This window comes from Camelus ferus, chromosome 12 (genome assembly GCF_009834535.1).
Source record: "Camelus ferus isolate YT-003-E chromosome 12, BCGSAC_Cfer_1.0, whole genome shotgun sequence".
Taxonomy (NCBI): domain Eukaryota; kingdom Metazoa; phylum Chordata; class Mammalia; order Artiodactyla; family Camelidae; genus Camelus; species Camelus ferus.
Genome location: NC_045707.1, coordinates 40,980,113 through 41,003,392, shown reverse-complemented (window position 1 = coordinate 41,003,392; position 23,280 = coordinate 40,980,113). Strand labels below are relative to the sequence as shown.

Here is a 23,280-nt window from a genome sequence, read left to right as displayed (position 1 = left end):
ACCCAATGACAGGCATATGGCTATAAAATGCCATCTATTTTGCTAAATATAGGATATGTATCTATTTTCAAGAATACAGCTGTATCAATCTGTATCAATCTATGTGCTCAGAAAGGGTGATTCTCCATCACCCTCCATCAATAGCCCTCTGTGGCTTGCAAAAAGGACAAGTATATCTATTACTTTTGTAAAATAAATGACAAAAAATAAAGCTCAATGTAATTGTTCTTGGCTAGTGAGGCTACCTGGAAAGTGGGGAGAACGCATCAGAGAAGGCATGCTTCACAAGTGGCTGAGAAGTGCTGATGTGCTGTGTGTTAACACAACATACCTTCCTTCATCAGATAAATTAATCTCACCATCTCCAAACCACGACGGTGTACTAGAAAGAACAGCAGCAGGAAAGGGTCCTTATCTAACGTATTAGGAACATTCCTCCTAGCCCAGAGCTACGTGCTCTTAGGCCATAGGGGAGGTGGCAGGAATCCCAGCTCAGTCACTTTCATGAGTGACCCTGAGCAAGTTATTTAGCCTCTTTGGACTATTTCTTCATCTGTAAAATGAAGCAGGTCAGATCAAATGGTCTTTGAAATCCCCTCCAGTCCTAAAAGTCCAAGGAGGTGCCCAGCTGCATGGCTGACCCTGTGTGACTTGTCTGTGTTCTCCGTGACCACATGTCAACTCCGTAAGGACACCGTGTCTCTCCCTGTTGTCAGCCTCCTCTGGGTCTTTTGTCCCTGGTCCTAACCCCATCAACAACTGAACTTGATTCTCTTCCAATATAAACATTTTCCTTTTCTGCTTATTCCTAACTGTCAACTAGACCCTATTATGGATATCCTTCCAAACTTTTTTAAATGAATGAATAATATGCTGTTAAGAGGAATGAAAAAGGAGACTTGTAAATCAAATAAAATTCATCTAAGGGTTAGTGTCAGATCATTTTCTTAATACTATCAAGGATGAAAAAGAGTAGAAATTTAAACATGCAATTATCAAATTATTTATTCGAGCTGATCTGTAAAAATATAAATACCTTCCAAACAACAGAGAACTCCAAAAAAAGACAAACTTGCAATTAGATAGTGTTTTCAGCCATTATTAACAGTAAACAAAAGACCAGAGGAACAGGTTAGAGATACACTATCATAAGTCAAGTCTCTGCTCCTGCACAAAGCCTTTCCATAGTCTTCAGCCCAATCTGAATGCTTCTGTCTCAGAACTCTGGATAACTTCTACCTCTCTCACTTATTTGGGCATCAGTTACCAACTGCCTTATAACATTCCTTGTCTTGTATCACCTTTTTAAAAAAGTAAGGTCCTTCCTTTTTTCACTTTTTTTTGGGGGGTGGGATTCGGTTTATTAACTGACTGACTGATTGATTTTAACGGAGGTACTGGGGATTTAACCCAGGACCTCATGCATGCTAAATGTGCACTCTGCCACTGAGCTATACCCTCCCCCTTTACTTAGGTTTTTATACTTATTAACCTTCACTTCATGTGAGCAACTTGACAAACCAAACTGCTCAAGGGTAAAGAACTACTTACAATTCTATTCGTTATCAACTCAAACCTAGTACAATTCATTACACACCGTCTTCTTAGTAAATATTATCTGGTTATAGCAGAAATGAAGTAAGAGAAGACTGGATCTGGCAACTTGGGACGCCTCCTGGGAGGACTTCTCAGTTCTCCTACCAGGTAGATGTGTAACCTTGGGTAAGTTACAAATGTGCGGGCCTCAAATTATGAACTAAGAACAAGATCGTTCACCATCCGCTGTGGTGTTGTATTACGATGGGGATTCTCCCACAAGTGGGTGAATAAAGGATAGGAGGAGTATGTCAAGCTTGCTGAAAGTCAAGGGTCAACGATGCGTAACTTCCCAAACCATCATTTTCATAATGGCAAGACATTTAAAACATTCTACTGGTAGTTATGCAAATTTTTCATGGAGAAATGTGGAAAGTTCATGTGATTTTTAAGATACAATGCTGACTTTCAAAAAATGTCCTACTTGCCATTTTGAGAACATATCTCCACTCTACACTAGTCTCCTTAGAGTACTGACTTTTCTGTTACTAAGGGTATCTTGTTGATAGAATTTAAGACACAATGAATTAAACTACAATTCATTAAACTACTACTTAAACTCTGAAATACCACTTAAACAATGTATTATTAATAAAGGATTATAAAAATCACCTAAAGGTAGTTTATTCTACTAGCTAAAAATCTTTATCACTTTTAAGACTTCATTTTAATAATCACAGCATTCAAGGTATTCAAGATCAATTGCTGGTTAGTTTTTACAAAATGGAAGCCAAAGTCAATCTTAATGTATTCATCACAGAGGAGAAAGGACACATATACACACTCACCAAGCATCAACATGCCAGGCGCCCCTTCTCTGACACTGAATCTCAGTAACAAGGTACCAACTGTGAGGCAGGTACCATAATGGCCAAAGAGAAGCCAGCCATGTAGCAGTGTGTGTGATGGCACTGAGATCTGAACCAACCCAACTCCATAACCCATGTTTCTATTTAGGTTTCCCTTGGCTCTCTCAGCTTCACGGGGCTGCCTCCTCTGATGTTTACTTACATAGAACTGGCTTTGTCAAATATATATTCATGAACGTGGCCACTCAACCAGTTGAAAATGGTATATTTATCAACCTTAATTCAATGGCTGAGAACTGTTTCTCTGGCATGTTTATAAATAGCCACAAGTCACATAATAAATTTGTGTTTTGCCTTAGTATTTTTAGAATACCTAATAGTCCTTTAACTGGTTTGTGTGCACAAATGCTAAAATTTTCAGATGACAAACTTCTTTCAGTTGTAAAACCAGTACACACTTCTGTTGATGATTTTTATAATTCCAGAATAGGATCAAACGCATGCCTGCAATAAAGTAATAGTGAATAAGATGCAAGCCCCATAATCCTTTGGGGATTCCCTAGTTAAGAAAAGGAGGAAGGTAATTATTAAGAGTAACTGGTATACACTGCAAGGATCTTAAGATTTATAATCAGAAGACATGAGTTTAAATCTGACACTTATCAATAATAAAATCCAGGGCACTTCGCTATTCTCAATTTCTTCTTTTATAGAATGAGGATATTAATACCACCTATTTTACAAGATTGTTTTGATAACATATGCAAATCCTACAGGGCTGTACAATATTCACATGCAAACGACTCACATGTTCCTTAAAGACAGCATTTACATGCTGCAATATGATTAATTCACCTGTTTAAATATCTGTCTACATCTCTGTGAGCAACTCAAAGCCAAGAACTTGATCTCTTTGCTTTTAGTCCCAGAACCTTGCACATTGCCTGGCACAAAATCAATAAAATTTCTAGAATGAGTGAATGTGGCTACTAATTTTACATCTTGGAACACTTTACCGCTCCACAGTTTCCCTCCAGAACTTTATGCTTTCAGATCCATTCCCAGATAGTTGAGGAAAAGGCTAAAGACTAGAGCTATAGAGACACCAGCAGGCCTCAGCACACAAGGATGTAAAACCCTCTCTGCAAAAACATATATCCCTTTCTCAATTTTTCAACTGTGCAAATGTGACATGCTACCCTGTAAAACTTAAGATGCTAGGACTCTCCAGCAGCAAGAACTCTACGTCACTCTAACAGAGCTTCCCATACACTGATAATCACATCAGACGTTTATAATATTCCTAGATTACAACAGGTTCTTCATAGTTTCTGAAAACTAGTATTTTGCATTAAGAGGTGCTAACTGAGAGGCCAACATGTCTTAAAGATATTCTAAGCTTTATCTTTTCTACTAGCCCTCAGATGCCAACCAGTAAGTCAAAGCTGCTCGTCACCAGCAGCATTTTCTAATCCCATTTGATTAATTAAGCATGCTCATTTTCCTGCCTTAGTCTGTTAGGGCTGCTAAGACAGAACAGTATGGAGAGATTTATTTCTCAGTCTAGAAGTGCAGAAGGCTAAGATCAAGGTGCCAGCAGACTTCACAGGTGGCCGTCTCTGCACTGTGTCCCCTCACATGATGGAAGGGGCAGAAGAGCTCTCTGGGGTGTGGTTTTAAAAGGGCACTAATCCCACTCATGAGGCTTCTTCACTCTCATGACCTAATCACCTATCAAAGCCCTACCCGACCCCCAATACTATCACATTGGGGATAAAATTGCACAATATAAATTTTGGGAGGACACAAAAGCATTCAGTATATAGCATGTCCCAACACAATGAGGCTAAAATAAAAGAATAACCCATTTAATACTGGGAGTTGAATGGTTATCAAAACTGTGGTGATTTTTTCCCTTTTAACATACAGGAAATGATCCAAACCCAAGATGCATGACCACTATTTACTCAAACATTAATTAAACTCAAAGATACTTTTCTAGACCATTTCTTCCTTCTTTGAATTCTTCACAGAATTAAGACACACAACGTATTTGCTGAAAATTTTAACAAAATGGAAACTAGGACTCTGTCCTCAGGGAGTTGATATCCTGTTAAGGACTAATCATTTACTTGCATGAAATGATTTAGGAAACGTATTGTTCAGCTCTGAAATGAGCACAGATTAAAATAGATCACTGTCAAGGAAAAGGAATCATCAGAGATAGGGTTAACCACAATAGTTTATCAAAATCTCTCTCCTCTTCCTAAGAGATAAAGCTGAGATTTTTAAGGAAGTAAAGGACAGGAGAGAAAGGTAGGATTGCCACTAGGGGGAGAAGGGAAGGCAAAACAGTAAAAGAAACGGTATTAAAAGGCAGAATTAAACCTCTGACAGTACATTTTACTATAAACAGTTATACCTAAAGAGAAAAAAGGAACTTCCTCAACCACACTGAATAAAAGGAAAAGAAGGGGGATAAAAGACTACCAGAGATACATTCAAAATGGTTCAAACTGACTTTCTGCGTATGGATATCTAGGTTTACTTGTTTCACTGTTTATACAACCACAGAATTGTACAGGAAGGACTTTAAATCCAGTGCCTTACTCTGCAGCCAGCATATGAGCCCTGCTATAACATCCTCGCAAATAGTTACTCTCCTCTACCTATGAGTTTAGACCTGCACCGTCCACACAGTATCTACTGGCCACTGGTGTGGTTATTTAAGATTAAATTAAATTTAAAAACTCAGTACCCTAAGACACATCAGACATATTGCAAGTGCTCCAAAGCCACACGCAGTTAGTGGCTACTGTACTGGGCAGCTCATAATTACAGAGCACTGTCATCACTGCACAAAGTTCTATGGAGGGCTGCAGCTATTTAGTCCTTAAAGACTATGAAATAACATTGAACTTATTTAGTCCCTCAAGGGACTCACAGGTCATTGGAGAGACAAATATGAAAAAAAAATTGTACTATATCATGTGAAAACTATACCCAAAATATAAATAGTTTAGTTGAACCTGGTAAATATTTCTGTTATAACTATCAAACCAGAAGCCAAAACTAGTCAAACTCTCTCTCTCTTTTTTTTTTTTTTTTACTTTATTTGGTAAAATTTAATTGCCATAAAAAATGTTTAGTGAAATGAGATAAAGTTTTACAAAATAAATATCTGGTTATGATGCTTACTGCACTTACCTTCATCAACAAATGAATTTTATCTCATACTGATACTTAGATAAAAAAATTTTTTAAAATACACCAAAAAGAGTTTTTTTATAAGTCTGAAATGCAGAGAAGTCATAAATTAGGTGGAAAGAATGTTACGTATTTTCAAATAGCTACAAGCTCATTATAAAACCCTTTTCCAGAGGGGCAATTAGCAATACGTATCAAAGGACCAAAGAAGCGGTCGTATCTTTTGTTCTGGCTAATTCCACTTCTAGAAATACATGCCAAGAAAATCATCACAGGTGCACCCAAAGACTTCTGTATAAATATGATAATAACCAGTATTACTTATACAAATCAAACCTGAAGACAGTTTAAAAATTAAACAACAGGCAATCAGGTAAATAAAGTAAGGTACATTCATACAAACATTATGACACTATTAAAAAATCATGTTTTTAGAAGGGAGGGTATAGCTAAGCAGTAGAGCACATACTTAACGTGCATGAGGTCCTGGGTTCAATCCCTGGTACCTCCTCTAAGATAAATAAATAAAACTAATTATGCCCCTCCAAAATTTTTTTTAAAATCGTGTTTTTAAACTATTATTACAAATTAGTAACTTAACTCACTCAGTCAACAAATATGTGGCACCATTCTAGACTCTGAGGACACGGCAATGGCCCAAAGTGTCTCCCTCTGTGGAGCATACAGACTACTCAAAGGGTAAAGTATGTGATAAAATATGTGAAAAAAGCAACAATCTAAACTATCAGTCTGGAGCTTGACCTCAGCAAAAGGACAAAGTAGGCAACTCCAATCTCACATTCCCCCAGAAACACTAAAAAAGAAGCAGAAACTTGTTCTGGGAAGAACAAGAAAAGACCAATACTGAATGAAATGCTCACTAAATGAAATATCCAGAATAAGCAAATCCATAAAAGTAGAAAGTAATCAGAGGTTTCCAGGGCCCAGGAGGGAATGAGGAGTCATTTGTTAATACCAAGTTTCTGCTTGGGGTGATGAAACACGTTTTGGAAACAGACAGTGGTAATGGTTGCCCAACAATGTAAATACAATTAATGCCACTAAGTTATATACTTAAAAATCATTAAAATGGAAAATTTTGTTAGTTGTGTTTTACTACAATGTTTTGGAAGAAAAGTAAATCACTACAATGCTCCTTCCAAAAGAGTAATAAAGGAACATAATGAAAAATTCTATGATCCCAGATTTGATAATTTAGATGAAACAGACCAAATTCTTGAAAGATACAATCTAACAAAGCCCAAATAAGGAGAAATATATAATCTGAATAGGCCTATACCTACTAAATAATTTGAATCAATAATTAATAACCTTTCAAAACAGAAAGCAGCAGGCCCAGATGGGTTCACTGAAGAATTACACCAAATATTTAAGGAAGAAATGATACCAATTCTCTACAATTTCTTCCAGAAAATGGAAGCAGAGGGAACACTCTAATTTATCCTATCAGGAAAATTACAAACCATTATCATGAACACAGATGTGAAAATCCTCAATAAAGTATTATTAAAGCAAATCTAATAATGTACAAAAAGGATTATATACCATAACCAAGGGGGATTTATTTCAGATACATATTTTTGAATGCTGGTTCAACATTCAAAAATCATTAACGTAATCCATCGTATCTACAGGCAAAAGAAGAAAATCCATACGATCATATCAATAGATACAGAAAAAGTATCTGACAAAATTCAACATTCATTTTAAAATTTTTTTAAAAAGAAAAACCTCTCAGCAAATCAGAAATAGAGGGGAACTTCCTCAACTTGAAAAACAGTATCTACAAAACCTACAGCAAACATCATACTTAATGGTGATAAAGTTAAAGCTTTTCTGCTAAGATTAAGAACAAAGCAAGGATATTCTCTCGCTACAGGTTTTTCTCCATCACATTAAAAGTCCTAACTAATTCAATAATACAAGAAAAGAAAATAATTGACCAAAGGGTACAAACTTGCAGTTACAAGACTGACAAGTTCTGGGGATCTGATGCACATTATGATGATTATAGCTAACACTGTATTATATATTTGAAAGTTGCCAAGTGAGTAGATTTCAAATGTTCTTAACACAAAAAAAGTAATAATTATGTGACATGAAGGAGGTGATAGCTAATGCTACTGGTGGTAAACATTTTGCAATATATGTGTATCAAAGCCAACAGGTTGTACACCTCCAACTTACATAACGCTATATGTCAATTATATCTCAATAAAGACAGAGAAAAGAAGGCCCCCCTCCCCCAAAAAAAATCCAAAAAGAAGAGAAGGCATACAGACTTGGGGAGAAAGAAGTAAAACTGTCTTTGTTTGCAGATGACATACTTGTTTATGTTGAAAATCCCAAATAATCAACAATAAAAAATCTCCTGAAACTAATAAATGATTAGCTGTAGGATACAAGTTTTCAGGATACAAGGTCAATATACAAAAATCAAGGATGGAGGGTATAGCTCAATGGTAGAGTGCCTGCCTAGCATGCACAAGGTCCTGGGTTCAATCCCCAGTGTCTCCATTAAAAAAGCTAAATAAATTAAAGAACCTAATTACGCCCCTCCCAAAAAAAAAGCAAAAAAATTCAAAAGTCAACTATTTTCCTATAGTCCAGCAATTAACTATATGACATTCTAGAAAATACAGAGCTACATACATCGTTTTAAAAAAAAAATCAGTAGTTGCTGGGGGGACGGGGTGTGATTAGGCAGAGCTCAGGGCAAGGGTATTTCTAGGGCTCTGAAACTATTCTGTATGATACTGTAATGGCAGAAACATGATGTGGCATTATGTGTTTGTCAAAATCCACAGAACTGCACAAAAGAACCAATCCTATGTAGTCTATGTTCACTGTTTAATAATAATGTATCAATATTGGTTCATCAAAGGGGAACCCTCCTACACTGCTGGTGGGAATGCAGTTTGGTGCAGCCACTATGGAAAACAGTATGGAGATTCCTCAAAAGACTAGGAATAGACTTACCATATAACCCAGGAATCCCGCTCCTGGGCTTATATCCAGAAGGAACTCTACTTCGGGATGACACCTGCACCCCAATGTTCATAGCAGCATTATTTACAATAGCCAAGTCATGGAAACAGCCTAAATGTCCATCAACGGATGACTGGATAAAGAACATGTGGTATATTTATACAATGGAATACTACTCAGCCATAAAAATTGACAATATAACGCCATTTGTAGCAACATGGATGCTCCTGGAGAATGTCATTCTAAGTGAAGTAAGCCAGAAAGAGAAAGAAAAATATCATATGAGATTGCTCATATGTGGAATTTAAAACCAAAACCAAAAACAAAGCATAAATACAAAACAGAAATAGACTCATAGACATAGAATACAACCTTGTGGTTGCCAAGGGGGCAGAGGGTGGGAAGGGATAGATGCGATTTCAAAATTGTAGAATAGATAAACACGATTATACTGTGTGTATATATATATATATAAAAGATTATACTGTATAGCACAGGGAAATATACACAAGATCTTATGGTAGCTCACAGGAAAAAATGTGACAATGAATATATATATGTTCATGTATAACTGAAAAATTGTGCTCTACATTGGAATTTGACACAACATTGTAAAATGATTATAAATCAATAAAAAAAAATTAAAAAAAAAAAAACTGTTCAGGTCTATGCAGTATCCAGCCCCATGATGAGCTCAGAGCAAGCAATCAGTATGTGCTAATGGACTCACTGATGAAAGTCGTAACATTAACAAAGCACAAAATGTTTTTGAAAAATGAATAAATGTATTGTGTTTGGCATAAATGGGAATAAACATAGAAATTAAAAAATATATATTGGTTCATCAACTATAAAAAATGTACCACACTGCAAAAAGTTAAAAATACAGGAAACTCTGCTGGGGGAAAGGTGGTATATGGGTGCTCTCTGTATTTTCCATGCAATTTCTACTGTAAACTTAAAACTGCTTTAAAAAATAAAACATATTATGATGGATGGTTAATATAGGTGTCAATTTGGGCTACATGATGCCCAGATATTTGATCAAGCATTATCTTGGGTATGCCACTGAGGGTATTTCCAGGTGATATTAACCTCTGAATTGACAGACTAGTAAAGCAGCTTGCTTACCCTAATATAGATGGGCCTCATCTAATCAGTTGACAGCCTAAACAGAACAAGAAGGCTGACTTAGAGAGAATATCCTCAGATCTGACTGCCTCAAGCCAGAACATCAGTTTTCCCTGGGTCTCTAGCCTGCCAGCCTTCAGACAGGAACTACATCATTGGCAGTCCTGGGCCTCCAGCCTTGAATGCAGATCTTGGAGACTTAGCCTCCATTAATTCCATGAGCCAATTCCATGTAACAGTCTATTTCCATATACACATGCACACACAAACAGGCATGTACACATATACAACTATCCTGTTGGTTTTGTTTCTCTGAATTATATGTGTATATCAACTAATATCACCTAAATCTATATACTTTCTATTAAGGTTGAATTTAGAAACTTTCTATATTTAGATACCAGGAAAAAAGCATCTCTGCACTCAACCTTTTGATGCTAGGCTCTATTCTAGGGGCTGAGGAAACAGTGGTGAGTAAGACAAAAAGGCTGAATAAGACAGAAGCTCTCCTGCCATACAGCTTGTATATTGGTGGAGAGAGATAAGACATTAAACATATACATACACATTTTCAGGCTGATATTAAGTACTATTGCTAAAAAGGAAGAAAAGCGGGAATACAAAAAGGAACGAGCTGGTGGAAGAGGCTGCTTGAGGCTGGGAAGGCCACTTGGGAAGGCGCTGCTGAGCTGAGACCCCTATGACAGCAGGGAGCACTGCACGTCGTGGTCTGGGGCAGTGCTCTCCAGGCAGATGCAAATCTGACGTGCTCAAGGAACAAACAGAAGGTGAATGAACCAATTCTGAACCTAAACCCCAGGAAGGCTTGCAACTAACCGCCTGTTTTTTTGTGCCTTTACCTCTGCCTGGAGAAGAACACGTCCAGGCTGGCCCACTGGTCCCAGGAGGATAAAAGACACGTAGAGCAGAGCCAACCAAGTCCAACCTAGAAAAGCCAACTCCCACCTGACCTGCACATCCCAGAGAAGAAACAAGTGTCATCTTAGGCCAGGGATTGGCAAGCATTTTCTGTAAAAGGCCAAGCAATAAACATCTTAGGCTTCTCAGGCCACACAGTTTCTGTCGCAACCACTCAATGTTGCTGTTTTAACAAGAAAGCAGCCATAGACAATAAATAGTGAATGAATGGACATGGCTATGTTCCAACAAAACTTTTATTTATGGGCACTGATATCTGCAATTCATATAATGTTTGTGTTATGAAGTATTATTCTTTTAATTTTTTAAAGCCACTTAAAAAATGTAAAAACCATTTTTAGATTGAGGGCCATACAAAAACAGACATAGTTTGACGCTCCTGTTTTAAGCCAGCAAATCTGGAGGTAGCTTGTTAGGGAACATTTTTGTACAAATAGTTACAGGGCACACAATGGATACGTGATACACCTGCTCAAAGAAATGGGCAGTTCTGGGGCCTCTAGGACCGTGTAGACAGACTATTAGGAAGAGTCTGGATGTTCTTCTGGGTATAATGGGCATGATGTAATCTAATTCACAGTTTCCAAAATGTACCCTGACTGCAATGTGGAGAATGGATCCTAATGGAGCAAGAGTGGCGAGATTTGTATTTGCATAATAGAGGCGCCACGTATTTCTTCCTAGACGCTTGGAGCAGAGGTTCTCAAACTTTTTGGTCTCAGGAACCCTTTACACACTTAAAAATTATTTGGTTCCAAAGAGTTTTTTAATTTTTTTATTTTATGTGGGTTACGTCTGTTGGTATTCACCATATTAAAATTAAAACTGAGGAAATTTTTAAATGTTTGTTCATTTAAGAAATAGTATAGGTCAACATAGACATTTTTATGAAAAATAGCTATATTTTCCCAAACAAAAAAAAAATTAGTGAGAAAAGTAGCATTGTTTTTAATTTTCACAAATGTCTTTAACGTGTGGCTTAAGAGAAGACAACTGGAATATCTGTGTTCAGACTGCTGCAATGTCACATGTCCTTTAAGTGCCTGGGAAACTGCTGTATTCTCATAAAAGAATGAGAGAAAAAAGATAAATCATGTCTTAGTTTTATTATGGAAATAGTTTTGACCTTGAGGATCTCTGGAAAGAGTGCTCAGACTACATTTGGAAAACTGGCTTAGGGTAATAGCTTACTTTTAAATGCTGCAGTCTCTGATTTTGCAGCACATTTGTTCCTCAGTATCCTTAGGGACAAACCCCACACCCACGGACACCAAAATCCACAGACGATCAAGGCCCTCATAAATGCACAGCATATGCATATAAACTAAGTGCATCCTCCCATATACTTTAAGTCATCTCTCGATTATTTTTAATACCTAATACGATGTCAATCCTATGTAAACAGTTGCTAGCACACTTGCAAGTTTTCCTTTTTGAAACTTTTTAGAATATTTTCCCCAAATATTTTTTGACCTCTGGTTGGTTGAGTCTGCAGATGTGGAAACTGCAGATACACAGGGCCAAGCATACTTCGATATCTGAAGTTATTTTACTTTACATACTATTCAGTAAGGACAATTTTAAAACAAAGAGACTTGCCCAAAGTCGAGCAATTAATTAGAAATAGATAATGCCAGCTTCCAAAAGCAAAGACACTTTTCTTTCAGGCCCTTGCACAATTATAAAAATCAACATGCAAAGCCCACTGATTCTGAAGTGCTGCCCTCGCTGTGGCATTGTCACTCGCGTTCCTACTATGCTTGACAGTCTCCTGCTACTAGCTCTCTTCCTCCTGCAGTTCACCTGCCACACTACCTCAGAGCACTCTTGTTCTAAACACAGATCTTACTCATCACTCTCTTGCTTAAAACTATTCGAATAGTCCTCATTTTCTTCAGGATGAATTCAAATTCCCTAGCATCAGTCAACAGGCAAGTCCTCTACTGGCCACTGCTGCCTCTCCAGCTTCAATCCCGGTTATGCTGCAGCCCTTCAAACTGCTACCGTTCTTAGGTTAGAGTGCCTTGCACACCCATACCTTTACACCTATGGCATCCTTCACTGAAAAGGGGGGAGGGGCTCCCTTCTTTTCTCAGCCGCCTTCTTCAAGGTCAAGTTTAGATGTCACCCTGAGAAACTCTGCCGATATCCACACCTAGCTCTTCAATTTAATTGATCACAATGCATCTTAAGTTTGTCCATTTGCTTGTCCATCTCCGTCTGAAGAGTGAGTTCCTCAAAAGAAGAAAGAAACTGAACCATCTTTGTTTCTCTAAGCAGTAGAGTACCTGGCCCAGAGTAAATACCTCCATTAATCTCTGTTGAGTGAACAACTTATGAAAATTTGGTAAAGAAACTTTATCTAATTTAGAATTAATCAGTCAGAAATGAAGTTAATGGAATGAGGTAATAAAAGGAGGATAAATTAGAACCTAAAAGAAGAAACAATTTTAGGAAGCAATTTTAAGCTGAGCGATACAGTTTTCAGTCTGATACTAGAATGTGTTGTTGGACTCTCCCTGCACAAGTGTGACTTATCCTGTAACATTTTTGAAAGAACACTTTTTTTTCCTGCTTAATTTAGTGTATATATGAATCACACACAAGCCGACTAATCATCTGCTAAAGATACTGCATGTGGATCACAAGACTGAAACAATCACTCTAAAGACAATTAAGAATTTAAAAAGCTATACTGTAAATATATATAACCTATTACAGCTACACTTGTTTGTTACATTTTAGAAAGAACTAGAATAACATGTTATTTGCAAAGCGCCACCTGTATTAAATTAATAATGCTGTCCCTTTGCTTTCCTATCAACCATAACAAAGTGCACTTGGGTAAAGAAATCACTGTGAACTTTTCTGCTCTAAGATTAATATACTCTTTAATGTGACCATGGACATCAGCCCAGAAGGTAGGTCCCCTGCTGCTGTCTTCATGAGCATGGTCGGCAAGGGAAGAACAGTCTTGGGATGGGACACTTGGCATTTAATTAGCATTTACTTAACACCTTGCACCAGGCACTATGCATGGTGCCTTATACACTTTAGGCATCTCATTTAAACCACCTTTCCTCACAGGCTCAATCACAATCAGTGACCAAAAAATAAATATTTGTAAATATTCATTCAACAAATATTCACTGAGCACCTATAGTTAGAGTCTGGGAGGGCAAATGAACTTGTCTCTCTTGCTTACCTTTAAATCCCACGATGTCAGTGGAATGTCTGGCACATAATGGAACATAAAGACCAGATGATTTTGCTTCCTAAATCTCTTAAATCTGTCCACTTCTCTTTATCTGCCCTTCCACTGGCCTAGTCCAAGGCCCCTGACTAACTGCCCTGCAGCCATTCTTGCTCCCTCTAATTGAGGGTTTCTCATTTTGGCACTGACATTTAGGGCCTGACAACGGTTAGTCAGTGGGGGGCTGCCCTGTCCATTACAAGACATCCAGCAGCATCCCTGGCCTCCACTCCTTAGATGTCAGCACATAATAACCCTGACGTATTCCACTGGTCTCAGGACAAACCCCAAATGCTGATCACCTAATCTACCAAGTGCTGGCAACAAGGCGCCACCAACTGCACCAGCCTCTCCTAGATCCACACTTTCTCTAGCTCTCCAGTCTCCAGCCACACAGGCCTTAGTTCACCTTCTCAAATGCACCCCAACTTCAAGACCTGCACACTATTTCCAAGACCAGACACTACTGACATTTTGGGCTGGATAATCTTTGCTGTGGGGGCTGTCCTGTGTACTGGAGGATGTTTAGCAGAATCTCTGGCCTCCATCCACTAAATGCCAGTTGCACGAACCCCACCCCAAGTCCCAGTCCTGACACCCCAGAAGGGGCAGGAACAGGCTCTGGGGGAGAAAGAGGAGCATCAGATGAGGAGAGAGAGAGGCAGCCCAACCCCCCTTCCTCAGTGGTAGGCTTCCGTTCGGCCTGGAGCAGGCCTGAGCTGGGGAGGCAAGAAACTTCAACTTCAACAGGTTCAGAGTGCTGTTTTGACATGAGACTGAGGCTTTAATGCTGATGTGACATTATGTTTTGTAATCTGGAGTGACCACGGGACTTTTTATTACCTAGAAGTGACAAGAGAAGGCTTTGGCACACCACAGTTCATCCAGGGGCAGCGATGGAGCTAAACCTGCAAGCTGACCTAAGGGGCCAGTGGGGGATAAAGACACCTGCTACACATCCTACCAGCTGTGCTTATTCAACACGACAATCACACCAAGAGCCTGCCTGGCATCAGCTACCTATTATTTTCTAATGGAACTCCACCCCTGCATAATGCAAATGCTCAGGAGACGGGCCCCAGCCTCAGGGGTGCATTGGTTTGGTCAAAAAAGAACCTCTTCCTCCTTCCAAAGTGTCTGTTAGAAATGGCTCTATGATCCAATGGGGGCCAATTCCAGGACAGGTTTACTGAGGTCTTGGGGTAAGCTTTCCTCTATATTTTGGGAGAACTCAGGAGCTGAAAGGATCCCAAACCATTACAAAATTATTCTGATGTCTAGATGCAGTGAGGAAGAAGTACCATGATGAAAGGGCCCCTCTGTCACACGGAGGCAGAGTGGCAGGTATGTGCTGTAAGCAGCTGGAAGTGTGGATGCAGGACTTGCTGGTGAGACACTGCAGGCTGGGGAGTCACAAGTGTCTAGATGGGGGTCTGAAACATGACATCCCCTGTAAGAGACAGCCAAGGAGCAGAGCCTGGGGAATGCCAGCACTTAATACTGAGAAGGAACAGTGAGTGGGCAAAGAAAACAGGGAGGTGGTCTTCCTGAAGAAAGAGGGAGTGATAATTTCCACACAGAGTGACAGATGCTGCAAAAAGGTCACGTCTTTTCTGTCACAATGTGCTCCATTTCATTAACAAGATCAACAACACGAAGACCTGGAGAGTAAGTCAAACCAGATACAACTACCAAGTCACCCATTACATTAAAGATACATATTGAATCATTAGTGAAAGATTTGAGGGCACACTAACTCTGTGTTTAACAAAACTCTGTATTAATTTGCCCACCCAGGAATCCAATATTAAAAAGATATTAAAAATGGAAACAACCTGCTTTTACATCTTCTAGAACAAGGTAAAGGGCTAACAGCTATCACTGCCCCAATGTCAACGTGTCAACGTTAAGGCCAAGGAAAGGAAATGGGTTTTGACTCAAGCCAGTGTCTAGGACATCTGCTGCTCTGGCCCTTTTTTGATAACAGCCTCCTGATTTCCCTCTGGGGAACCCCTCTCATTTCATGTGGTTCAGCTGAAACTGACAGCCCCACCCACAACCCCTGCTCCGAGATGATCCAGGTGGTAAATGAGGGCACAGGGCACTCACTCCCTGGCCAGGCAGGCCGCCCTGGGCCTGGTGAGAAAGAGAAGGTTCCTGAACTGGGAGATTAGAAGCTGGAGTCACTGCCAGCAATCTTTGTTCCCATATGGGGAGATCCTGTATGAGAATTAAACCAACAGAGCTGGAGGACAGGGACAAAAAGATTCCTGATGGCATCATTTGAGCACCTCCCTCTGATCCTGCCAGACATGTCACCCTATATTTTTCAACTACATGAGTCAAAAAAAACCTGCTTTTCCTAAGCCAAGTCCAAGGCAGGATTCTGTCACTTACAACCAAGTGCTGCTGGCTAATACCAGCAACAACTTTAAGCCACTAATAATTCAAAAAGAAAAAGCTCCTGTATAGCTCAGTGGTAGAGTGCATGCTTAGCATGCATAAGGTCCTGGGTTCAATCCCCAGTACCGCCTCTAAAAACAAAACCTAATTACCTCTCCATTCCCAACAAAAACAAATTCAAAAAGAAAAAGCTCCTGCCTCCTTGTAAAAGTCTCAACTTCATCTAGGATGTTTCAACCCATAGTTTTCTTCCCTTCCTTGGATTTTCTTAAGCCATTATTGTGTACCTACTCAGGCATTAAATTACAGACTCCTGTGAATTGTTCCTCATATGTACAGCATGGCCAACTTGACAAAGGTGGCCAAGGATGAGCTATGCTAATTCATACCTGATAGTACACTCCACCATACAGAGCACAACCAGACCAATTACTTCTGAGAAACAAAAAGCAACTACAGAGGGTCTGCATCAGAGTAGATAACTTACTTTTACTGGAGATGAACTTAAAGGGATGTTGGTTAAGATCACTCCAATTAATTCATTTATTCATTCACCCATCAAGTATTTATTTGGCACCTACTGGGTACCAAGCACTTTTAAGGTGTGAAGAATACAGCAAGGAATAAGACACGGTCTCTGCTTTGACAGTTAGCTGGGCTGTGTATCTCTCCCAAACCTCCAAAAGAAAGAGACCATTTAAGAAGGCTCAGCACATAGCACAGGGAAGTGTGTACAAGATCTTGTGGTGGCTCACAGCGAAAAAAAACCGTAACAATGAATATATGTATGTTCATGTATAACTCTACACTGGAATTTGACACAACATTGTAAAATGACTGTAACTCAATAAAAAATGTTTTTAAAAAAAAAAAGAAGGCTCAGCGCAGCCACTGGCATCCTCTGTGTGGCACAAACTCCATTACATCACAGTTTGTGCTTTCCCATGTGAAGCACCCAATAAATGTACTGTTCATAGAACATTAAGGCTAAAAAGAGGGTATTAAGAAATCTAGTCTAGAACTTTTAAAAAATTATTTTCAACAATGAAGGTTTTCCTCACCCCAAACGAAACCTACACAAAACAGGTAAGAGTGGCTGTCCCCAACCCAGGAGGCAACTGGGAGCAACCACAGTCTGGGAACCACTGAGGGTCAGTACGCGGTGGAGCTAGAATCAGGCCAGAGGCTGTCTCCCAACTTTCACACCAAGTCCCTTTAATGTCACCTGCTTGTTGCCTTTGCCAAAGAACACTCATAATGTATCTGTTTAACGAGTGACCTATTCAAATACAGACATAAATAATTTCATTCTTGTAACTGGGCCAGTATGAGAGACTAAACATAACTTGAGCTAGACCCAGTTTTCAATCTTCTTTTTCACTGAACAATACCTAACCCAAAATGGCAGCAGAAGACAGGTAAGTAAAAGAGAGGAGGGAGGGTCAATCCCCAGCACCTCCATCCAAAAAAAATTTTTTTTAATGAAACATCTTAGGTTCTTAGAAAAAAAAAAAAAGTGATATATTTTATACACACACAGGCACACATACCCAGCCTACAGTGATCTAAAAATCTTTATTCACAATCCTGAAATCCAAAAAGCTCTCTACATTGAAGATCTTTTTTGGCAGCAAAACTTGACCTGACCTGAACTCATCTGGTGGCAAAACTTGACCTAAACTGATGAAGTTATTTAGTGCTTATTTTCCTCACTGAGTGTGAATACTCACACATTCCACTGTAAGATACTGATGTTTAATTCAAAGGTAATTCAGACTTTTCAGATAAAGGATTGTGACTATGTATATAAAGTGTACTAAATATTGATGGCCCTAAAATAATTTTTTTTACTTCAAAAGTATGTTTTAAAGTCTACACAATATCAAGTAACAGAGGACAAATATTTAAAATCAGAAGCTTCTGAGCTAAAAAGGGTCTTAAGAGCACAGTCAAAAAACAAACAAAAAGAGAGCATAGTCAATCTAGAGTCCTCATTTGGAGATGAGTAAACTGAGACTCCCAGAGGCCACATGACTTGCCCAAGACAACTAGTTTACAACAGACAAGGTCCTCCCTGCTACCCTAACCCAAGGCAATGCTCTGCAGTGGCCATTAGTCCCTATCGGGGGGCCTCTTCCCTGTGGGTTTGGATCAGGCTCTGCTTTTGTTTAATCAGAGTTCTCAAGGATTCTCCAAAGTGCCTGGCTCAACTTAAGAAAATAAAAAAATATTTAATACTTCCCTCCATCAATTCCACTTTTCTTTCTCAAAATTTGGATGAGTGTACAAATGATTTGTCAAAAGGTAGCAGCCAATACCACTTATTCTAAAAGAGGGGGAAAAGACAGTGATGAATTCAGTTAACATGATCTTCTTAGTCCTTCTACCCATTACAATTAGTGGAGTTATTAACAAGTTGGTAATAGTAACTGTCTGATGAGCGTACTCTCTTTCAAAGGTTTGTTTCAAAATAAGGACTAAGGGCATAAGATAGTTGATGATAATAACAACAGCAGCAGTGTTTCTACCACTTAAGGAGAGTCTGTTACAGGCCAGGCACTGTGACAGGTGTTTTACATACAGGGCTCATTTAATCCCCATCAACCCTGCAAAGAAGGTACTCTTGCCTCCTTTTTAAAGATGACGAAGCTAAAGTTTAGAGAGGTTAAGTATCCTTTCCAAAATCATACAAGGGACAGCCCAGGCTGAGAAGCCACAGAGATGTACTTAAGAGTACAGCTCTCGAGCTGTATACTGCCTTGGTTTGAAGCCCAGCTTGGCCATAAACTAGCTGGATTAATTTGTGCAGGTGCCTGTTTCATCAACTGTAAAACAGTTATATAATCAGCCCTCTAGTATCCACAGATGTGGAACCGGAGGATACAATGGGCTGACTGTAAGGGACTTGAGCATCCTCCAATTTTGGTATTCACGGGGGTTAGGGAAGTGGGGTAATACCAGTACCCATCTCACAGGGGTGATGTTGTGAGGATTAAATGAGTTAATATATGTAAAACAGTTAAAAAGGTGCTTGGCATCTGGTAAGCCATATGTATTAGCTATGATCATGATCATTAATAGTGGCACCAGCCTTCAAGCCCATATCTGTCTAATCTTGCAGCTCCTCTCTTCTGCTGTGCTGCAGAAATTAACTACAGGCAATGTATTGGTATTGAGCCAGCTGTCTCCACTTTCCATGCCACCTGTGGACTTTCTTTGCCTTTCATTTCTTGTCTGTTCCAAACTTTATAAGATCTGTGGCCATTTCAAGACTATCTTTCTTTTGGTAAGTAAGTAACCAGGCATGGAACACATAAAAAAGAAAAATTCTAAAACTGATGGCTTTATGTCACCTTTACAGCTAACTTAAAATTACTCAGAGCCAAAAAAAATTTTTCTATCAGCAATAAGATACTTAACTGTGCATAGATACTGTCGCTATATCAAGGTGCAATGCACGAAACAAGGAACAGCCAGTAGTATAATATTAGGTACATACTCCACACTTACAAGTCTGGGGTACTTTCTCACCCCTGCTTATAGACTTATTTTTATCAGCCCCTAGAGCAAGGACTACTAAAGTATATATACTTGGAAATCATGTCATGTAATTCATTCATTAAACAAATATTTACACTGTGTACTCCGGCACAGCTCTTGGGCAAGGGTTACAGTAGTTAAACAGACAGAATTCTTTCCTACAGAGCTTACAATTCAGCATGGGTACAGACTTCAAGCAAATGTATATTGCAGCATTTCTAAAAAATATTCTGTTAATTTCAAAACCTTGTGCAACCTCCTACCCAAAAACAAACAAAATTAAAACAAGGAGACAGATTTCTAACAACTCAAAAATACAACTTTCTCCCAGTTGCTATGGACATATTTTAAAAAGGGGTGTTCTCTAAAATCATATACATGCACTCTTTTCCAGTTCTCACCTACTCTTAGTCTCCTGTACACTTGTTTATGACAAAGAATACCGTATTAGGCTGTCAGTCATGAAATAACTGTCCCACCTAAAGGGTTGTTTCACTCAAGAATGTTTAAAGTCCACTATCCAGAGGGGCACAAAATCTATTAAACCTGAGTGTTTCCACCTCCCACATCTATTGCTCGGATCCTCCGGGGTTTACAGTGTAATGAATTTACTTTACTTGCCCATTAACTAAGAGCATATCAAGAAAGGCTGGGCTTGTGGGATCTGGAATCTAAAATATCAGCATATCTCATGACCCCGCGGGCTTGTGCTGGCTCCCAAGAGACTGGGTGCTGGACTGTGAGGCAGTCACCTGTGTCCAGGTCACATGAAGCGGCCCTAGCCTCAGCTGACCTCCGACCTGAGAAAAGTATTTGGAGATGCCAAGAGATCTCTCACATCAGTGTATGCACGTCTACCAGTACAGCCTCTAGGGGCTAACTTTTGACATACAGTTATCCCAACCAACAAAGCAAAAGCGCGCGCGGGGGGGGGGGAGCAAAACCCCCATTCACCCCCAAAAAACTTCCAGGTGCAAGTCCTTTAAATTTTGGGCCAGCCACTCTGCCCACTGCAAATTCACACTGTAAAACTGTAAAAACACGCCTCTTGGCCAACGTTTTGAGATCTGGGGAAAAACGGGATTAAGAAGATAAAATGCCTTTGTCAAAGGTGAAAAGATTAGAAGGGTAACACCCAAGGAGGAAACTGGAGGAGGGTCAAGAAATGAGAATTTAGAATTGAGTAACTCCGGGTCCCCTGAGGGGGCTTCGTGGAGAACAAGGCCTGAGAGAGAAAGTAAATGACTTGGGGATCCGTGAAAAAGGCACCTGGAGGGAAAGGGAATCGGCAGAAAGAGCGCGGACCCCTCAAGCCGTTAGGAAGGCAAGGTCTCGACCCTGGGCGCTGAAACCGCCCGGAGAGTTCTCGGCGCCTCCGGGGAAAAGACAGCTACAGCGAGGATGGGGAGACAAGAGCCGAGCGGGCGAGGGCTGGGACGCCGCGGGGTCGTGCGGGCTCAGGGCGCCCGGGCCAGGACGCCCGCGCCGCTACTCACCTCTCCGAACTGGAAGGCGGAGACGATGGTGACAACGACGCCCACGAAACAGAGGTAGAGCCCATACCTGTGGGACAGGCAGGTATAGGTCTGTCTCTGCAAGAGCTTGAGCAGCATCGCCCCGGCTGCCGCCACGCCGCGCCGCGCCGCGCCGCGCCCGAGGAGCCGAGGCCGGAGCCGGAGGCGCAGCCGCCGCCTCAATGAGCCTCCATTCAGCGGCCCGCTTGGGCCGCCGCACTCAGGTCACAGCCTCCGGGTGCCTCGCATGGCTGCTCCGGAGACCGACGCCCGCTCGGCTCCGCGCATCGGCCGCCGCTTCCGGGAGCGGGGAGTGCACGCCCTCGGCGCGGGGGCGGCGGACACGGGGCCCGCCAGGCGGCTAAAGCCGCCCCGGTCTGGCCCGGCCTGGAGGCGGAGGCGGAGGCGGCGGCGGCGGCGGCGGGCGGAGGCGGCAGCGCCACCTGGAGGGCGGAGGGGTGAAGGGCAGGCGCACGTCCTCCCCGTGTGCGCGTGCGCGGCGGGCTTTCCGGGTCTGGCTTGGAGCCTCGAAACCCGACTGGGCAGGCAACCGAAACAGGACCCGCCTCTGCAAGGAGGCTGTGCCAGACGACGCTGTCTTGGCACAAACGTTTTTGTGCACAAAACCCTTACTACATCTACAATAATTGGGAAATCATGGTTTTTCACAGCGCTGAGGAGGTGCTGTTACGGGCTTCGTTTCTCCTAAGGCTGTCTAACTGTATGGTTTGAAAGAGGAAACCTTTGGGCTAAATGTGCCAAAACCAAAATTCATTCATTCATTTATTACTTAAACGTGTATTTAGTGTTTGGCGTCTGGCATGGTGCTTAGTGTCGGGTATTCAAAAATACTGTTCACAGAGAGTCTAGCTGGGGAGATAAACATATAAACCACTAAATACAAAAAAGTTGATATGATGCAAGTCCCGCGATGTACAGGAAGGGAACCAATGCAAGGGGGGAGTCAGTTATTTCTACTTTGGCATGAGGTAATTTCTAGAAGGGCCTTCAGGTAGAAGAGGGGATTTGGACATTACCACATAATGGAATAAACCCAGAGGATTTAAGTCTCAAGGGGTTTGCAATGGGACTACCTGTGCGCTCACCTGGGCTTGGGCCTAGAAAGTCTGTCTCATTCAGGGATAAAATACTGGCTGCCCACTTGTCTGAAGAGGTAAACAACATCCTCCAATTAACTTTCTCAGTACTAAAACTGATGCTTTGATCTCCATCCCTCTGTCCATTACACCATATTCTCAAAGGGTTGGAGACTCAGGAGATGAGAATTTAACTTTTGGGCCCTAAAACACCAAACACCTGAGTCTTCTTTTGTTCAGTCTTGATAAAAAGTGAACCAAGGTAAACAGTCCTGCATAAAGAAAAGCCTCTTGCCCTGGGCCTACAAAACACAAATGTTGAATACAGAGATGATATACCTGGAAAGCCTTACCTGGAGCTTGATAAGAAAATGGAACCTAAACAAAGAGCTTTAACTAGTTGATTAAGCAAAGTTGAAATAACTCCTGATAAACTCTGTATTTAGCTGAGTCCTTGTTTTACTCTAGGTAAAAAGATAAAAATGTTCACATTATGAGATGCTTTCACTTTTCAGCCTCAGGCTTGCTTGTTGTCAGGAAACATACTTTGATTTTGTACCCTGCCTCCTTTCAGGATATATAGTGTGTGTTCATAAAACATAGGTCTGTTTTAAGTGAATTCATGCCTTTCTTTATTCTTAAAAACAAAAACAAAAATAAAAACAAAAGCCAGGACAGCTTTTAAGTTTTTTTGCAAAATAGCAAATAAAACAAAATTATTAAGAAAATTCATTGCTTCTGATAGAATTCCAAGAGCCAAAATGTAACATGGCCCACGGTTT

General features: G+C 40.5%; 1 protein-coding gene across 1 annotated transcript in view; it reads right to left on the bottom strand.

The window, feature by feature from the left end:
• Positions 1-21,810, bottom strand: part of GNPTAB (N-acetylglucosamine-1-phosphate transferase subunits alpha and beta) — a 70,103-nt gene extending 48,293 nt beyond the window's left edge. The window contains exon 1 of the mRNA XM_032493499.1: positions 21,384-21,810. Coding sequence (XP_032349390.1) covers positions 21,384-21,500 — 117 coding nt within the window. The 5' untranslated portion in view covers positions 21,501-21,810. The remainder of the gene's footprint in view (positions 1-21,383) is intronic.
• Between the last annotated feature and the right edge of the window lie 1,470 nt (positions 21,811-23,280).